The sequence below is a fragment of the Chiloscyllium plagiosum genome, chromosome 13 (assembly GCF_004010195.1).
Source record: "Chiloscyllium plagiosum isolate BGI_BamShark_2017 chromosome 13, ASM401019v2, whole genome shotgun sequence".
Taxonomy (NCBI): Eukaryota; Metazoa; Chordata; class Chondrichthyes; order Orectolobiformes; family Hemiscylliidae; genus Chiloscyllium; species Chiloscyllium plagiosum.
In genome coordinates this window covers 51374239-51380049 of record NC_057722.1, presented here as the reverse complement: position 1 = coordinate 51380049, position 5811 = coordinate 51374239, and the positions used below count along the sequence as shown (strand labels likewise).

Sequence of the window (5811 nt, the reverse complement as noted above, 5' to 3'; positions counted from 1 at the left end):
ATCCATTTATACCACATCTACCGCTTTCCCCTCATCAACCTCCTTCGTCACCTTTTCAAAGAATTCAATAAGGTTTGTGAGGCATGACCTGCCCTTCACAAAACCATGCTGACTATCCTTGATCACATTATTCCTATCCAGATGTTCATAAATCCTATCCCTTACAATTCTCTCTAAGACTTTGCCCACAACAGAAGTGAGACTCACCGGCCTATAGTTACTAGGGTTATCCCTACTCCCCTTTTTGAACAAGGGAACCACATTTGCTATCCTCCAGTCTTCTGGGACTACTCCTGTAGACAAAGAGGACATAAATATCAAGGCCAATGGCTCTGCAATCTCCTCCCTTGCTTCCCAGAGGATCCTAGGATAAATGCCATCAGGCCCAGGGGACTTATCTATTTTCACCTTTTCCAGGATTTCCAACACCTCTTCTCTACATACCTCAAAGCCATCCATTCTACTTATTTGTGACTCAGTATTCACATCGACGACAATGCCCTGTTCCTGAGTAAATACTGAAGAAAAGTATTCATTCAGTGTCTCCCCAATCTCTTCCGCCTCCACACGCAACTTCCCACTACTATCCTTGACTGGACCTATTCCTACCCTAGTCATTCTTTTATTCCTGACATACCTATAGAAAGCCTTAGGGTTTTCCCTAATCCTACCGACTAGGGACCTTTCATGTCCCCTCCTTGCTTCTCTTAGCTCTCTCTTCAGGTCCTTCCTGGCTACCCTATAACTCTCAGTCGCCCCAATTGAACCTTCACGTCTCATCTTGAGATAGGCCGCCCTCTTCCATTTAACAAGGGATTCCAATTCCTTATTAAACCACGGCTCCCTAACACGACCCTTTCCTTCCTGCCTGACGGGTACATACTTATCAAGGATACTCAATAGTTGCTCCTTGAACAAGCTCCACATATCAATTACATCCTTGCCTTGAAGCTTACTTTTCCAGGCCACACATCCTAAGTCATGCCTCACAGCATCATAATTTCCCTGCCCCCATCTATAACTCTTGCCCTGTAGTGCACACTTATCCCTCTCCATCACTAGAGTGAAAGTCACCGAATTGTGGTCACTGTCCCCAAAGTGCTCACCTACCTCTAATTCTAACACCTGGCCTGGTTCATTACCCAGAACCAAATCCAGTATGGCCTCACCTCTTGTTGGCCTATCTACATGTTGTGTCAGGAAACCCTCCTGTACACATTGGACAAACACTGACCCATCTAACGAATTTGAGCTATAGCTTCCCCAATCAATATCAGGAAAGTTAAAATCCCCCATAACAACCACCCTATTACTTTCACTCTTCTCTTGAATCATCCTCGCTTTAAGTTGCGAGCATCTTAATGCCGTATCAGCTAAGTTTGAGCGCATCCTTGTTTAATCACATGCTTCTAAGTTGATTAACTACACAAGTGACGTTTGCAGAAATTAGTCAGCAAATCACATTTGGAGAGTTAGTTAGAGGTTCTTATCACTGACAGAACCTTCTGGGATGGAAGATTCTGGTGCCATGCTTAAAGGCCACCTGGATGGTACTTGATTTGCTGCAAGCCTGAAAATTCCAAGAAGCCTGTAGTGGTCATCCCCCAGAAGTACAGAAATGGCTTCAATTAGGAGAATCTGTCTCTCAGGATTACTGATGCTGCTTTGCAGATACTGTTGAACGAAATCAGCAAGATAAAGTATATCCTGTCCCTTACACAGATAGCACTCGGATGCTATTCCATCAGATCTGTCAAGCCTGGGACATCACAGTCCAGGTCAGTACCACTTGTCCAAAAAAAGGTTTGCCAAGCAAACGCCACAAGAACATTTATGATCTTCAGTTGTTCACAACGATAAATGGCACCATCTTCCCTATGCTACATCGTTCTCAAAGAACAAAGAACAAAGAAAATTTACAACCCAGGAACAGGCCCTTTGGCCCTCCAAGCCTGAGCCAATCCAAATCTACTGTCTAAACCTGTTGCCCAATTCCTAAGTATCTGTATCCCTCTGCTCCCCACCTACTCATGCATCTATTCAGATGCATCTTACATGAATCTACAATGCCTGCCTCTACCATTTCTGCTGGCAATGTGTTCCAGGCACCTACCGCCCTCTGTGCAAAGTACTTTCTACGTGTATCTCTCTTAAATTTTTCATCTCTTACCTTGAATACGTGACCACTCGCTATTGATCCCTCACCCTGGGAAAAAGCTTATCTCTACCTACCCTGTCTAGACCATTCATGATTTTGTAGACCTCAATCAGGTCCTCCCTCAATCTCCTTTTATCTAATGAAAACAATCCTAACCTACTCAACCTCTTTTCATAGTTAGCACCTTCCATACCAGGCAACATCCTCGTAAACCTTCTCTGCACCCTCTCCAAAGCATCCACATCCTTTTGGTATCCTAAATGCATCTGAACCAAAGCCTTGTACAATTTTACCATGACCTGCCAGCTCTTATACTCAATACCCTTTCCGATGAAGGCAAGCATACCAAATGCTTTCTTACCCAATCTATCCACCTGTGCAGCCACCTTCAGGGTACAATGGACCTGAACTCCCAGACCTCTCTGCTTATCAACTTTACCTAAGGCTCTTCCGTTTACAGTATATCTGGCTCTAGAATTAGACTTCCCAAAATGCATCACCTCACATTTGCCTGGATTGAACTCCATCTGCCACTTCTCTGCCTGTCTCTCCAGTCTATCTATATTCTTTTGTAGACTCATGGTGGGAATCACTCAGTCTAATTCTGTCACTGCACATGCGTCTCACAAAGGGTCTTATCCTGCGAGCCTCAACATCATATGCATGATATTCACTCAAGCTCAAACCCACCTCATCTCTAAAATTACTCACCCTTCCTATCTACTGCACTGTTAAAAATGCCCGCAACTACTTATGTGCCCATTCGCATCCCACTCACTTACCTTTATCTCAATGCAGGAAAAGCTGATGCTTAAGCATGTGAAGAGGGCCAAGACTAGCAGGGACGGATGCTGGAAGTAATACGTCAGCCCCCAACACAGAAATCCTCTCTTGGTACCCTTCACCTTGAGTGAGAGAATTCATCATACTCAATTTGATGGCTTGTAGTCCAAACACTGTGTGCCTTGGCCAGTGGGGAAGTCAGGTTTTCGGTGCATGTGACTTGCTCCATTGACTCTTGTTAATTGGGACAAAGAAAGATATCAATCAAGTCACAATGTGGCTGACTGCAGCCTAATTTCTAGAGTGAAAAGGAATTGATTCCTGGACTTGTGCTGGACAAACCACCCAACAGACCATGGCCAACCCCCCCAGACAAGAAATGGCCCAGCTGCTGAACAGACAGTGGCAGTATTCCTGGTCGAATAGTGTCCATACTAACCCCATTATCCCCATCTCCCCTTTCCTCCTCACATATTGGCATCCCCTCCTCACATATTGGCATCATCTTCATGTATTTGCACTGTGTCGGCCATGTAAGCTGCAGGTACATGCAACACTTCTGACATTTTCAAAGTACCATGTGTTGTTGTTGTTCATATTGATGTTTCACTGTCTCAGGCAAAAGTGAGAGTAGTAGAGCATGAACCTTGTTGAGAGGTGGAGGCAGTAACAGAAATAGACTGAGCGTGAAGTGTCAGAGAGAAGATGGTGACACTTTCACTGGCAGAATGAGGGAGGTCATTGACCTTCATCCTATATTGCTGTGCAATCTTCCAGATCGCTGAGACTTCACTGACCTGGATGGCAACCTCGAATCAGACTGGCATAATATTCTTTACTGCCAGTCCTGGGAGATGAGGATATTCATCAGGACCTCCAGGTCCCCGACCAGAAAGTAGGGTGCCAATTTCCCCTTGTCTACGATATTAGGAACCATGTAGGACAGACTGATAAGTTTTTATCTGGCAGAACAATAGTCTTCTAAAGATGCTGCCACCGCCAGAATATCGCAACAGTGGTAAGTTGTTAAGAGCATGGCGATTAGTAGAATGGGGTTAGAATCAGGCGAGAGAGGTACCATTGGGGAAGGGTAGATAGTTTATGAGGTGGGTTTGGCCAGATGTGGAGAGAGACCTCAGGAGACCACAGGGAGAGAAATTTGATGAAATTGACACCTGGCCATAAAAATAAAGATTTGGCCCTCTATTATTTTGACAGCACAAATGCACTTTTACATTATATGCTTTCTGCTCACTTAAGTAGATGTGTCCACCTGCCCTAATGTAATGCTAAGTCAGAGAAGATCCAAGCACCAGTCTGGCCCATTCTGTTGCCCTCTGCCATTAAAGGAGTTGGTGGATGGCCTATGCAAAATTGTTCTATAGAAACTCCAAAAATCAGCTGGACTTGCCATATATGTGCTCAGTATAATTTCTAACTCTTCTGCCACAGTTACTGTAGTATGGCATCAGAAGCATACAAGATTTTTAGCATCATAATTTTCTCAACATACCTCTTTTGTACAAACAAGATATATTTTAACTAATCAGACAGCTCCTTTTAGCCAGAATGAAGAAGTTTGCTCATTCCATAAATAGAAACTTTGAAAATGCAGCTTTTTATATTAAATTCACATCTTGGTCTGAGGTTTTTCGCTTGTAATTGTAAAATATTATGTAATTACCTCATTTTGTAGTTGAAGCCGATTTGTTTCATGCCCTTGATACTCTAATCGAAGTTTAGCCGAGAGACGTTCATTTATAGAAATTTTTTTTTCAAATTCTTTATTGTTTTCGGTTTCGTTCTTGAGAAATTGGATTTTCTCATTGATAGCTGCTTCTTTATCTCGTATTTCTTGCTTCACCTCTGCTAACGACTGTTAAAGATAATTTTGTTTAGTGTTATGCAATCATCAATATATTTTCTAACTAAGTTCAAATCAGTATTATGCAGAGATTTGTTTCTGATATTTTTTATGCTCATGCAATTAAATGAAATTACAGTCAGAGGAACTAACTAGAGAGTTGAGACTGTTTTATCTTACTGAGAGTGGGCTGAACTATTCCTTTGACTATAATGAAGGTTCAGCTGAAAGTGACAAAAAGTGTTTTTTTGAGGAAGCTCATAATGAAAGTTAAAAGTAAAAACATAATTTTACATAATTGTAAAAGAACAGATCTTTTTGACTCACATTTTAAAGGAGATAAGTACATCAATATGATACTCGCCATTGGAAAAATATAATGAACAAAGATTTGCTTTATGAACTTTAGATAGAATTGCAAATGCATCAGTTATCAATGGCTTTATAGACATATTGCTGCATTTATTTCACAGGATGAAATGAAAAAAAAAGAACAATAAATAGGGGAACCTCGATTATCTGAATACCAATTATCAGAAAATCGGATTATCCCAAGGAGATATCAAGGTCCCGATAGAAATATTACATCAAAGACATGTTTCCAACAGTGATTGCGTCTTCTGTTAGTGATTAAATAGGCACCGTCTCCAAATGACTGACCTCCCACCCTCTCTCTCTCTCCCCACACTTTCCCTGGAGTTCTACAGAGGGGTGTAACCTAACCTCCCCCCCACACCTTCCCCCCCACTTCCCAGGAATAATCTCTCCAACAATGTCCTGTGCAGGGCAAACGTGGAACCTGTCAAAACTTTGCAGTAAAAACTTGTGTATGTGGCTGTGTCTGTGTGCTATTTGGAGACTTACCCCACAAAAGCAACTGCAGCAGTCTTATTGTCGGTGTGCAGTCCGGTTGCACCGGAGAGGGGGTGGGGTGGCGGGGGTCTGTGTTGGGGATGGCGGGCTTGCGTGCTTTGTGCTGGGGGCCTGGGATGGATTGGGTTGGGGG

The 5811-nt window shown here is 42.8% G+C and overlaps 1 protein-coding gene across 1 annotated transcript in view; it reads right to left on the bottom strand.

Moving 5' to 3' along the window:
- LOC122556012 (coiled-coil domain-containing protein 39-like) overlaps positions 1-5811 on the bottom strand; it is a 144561-nt gene that overhangs the window by 111230 nt on the left and 27520 nt on the right. The window contains exon 7 of the mRNA XM_043702364.1: positions 4626-4817. Within this exon, the coding sequence (XP_043558299.1) occupies positions 4626-4817 (192 nt within the window). The remainder of the gene's footprint in view (positions 1-4625; positions 4818-5811) is intronic.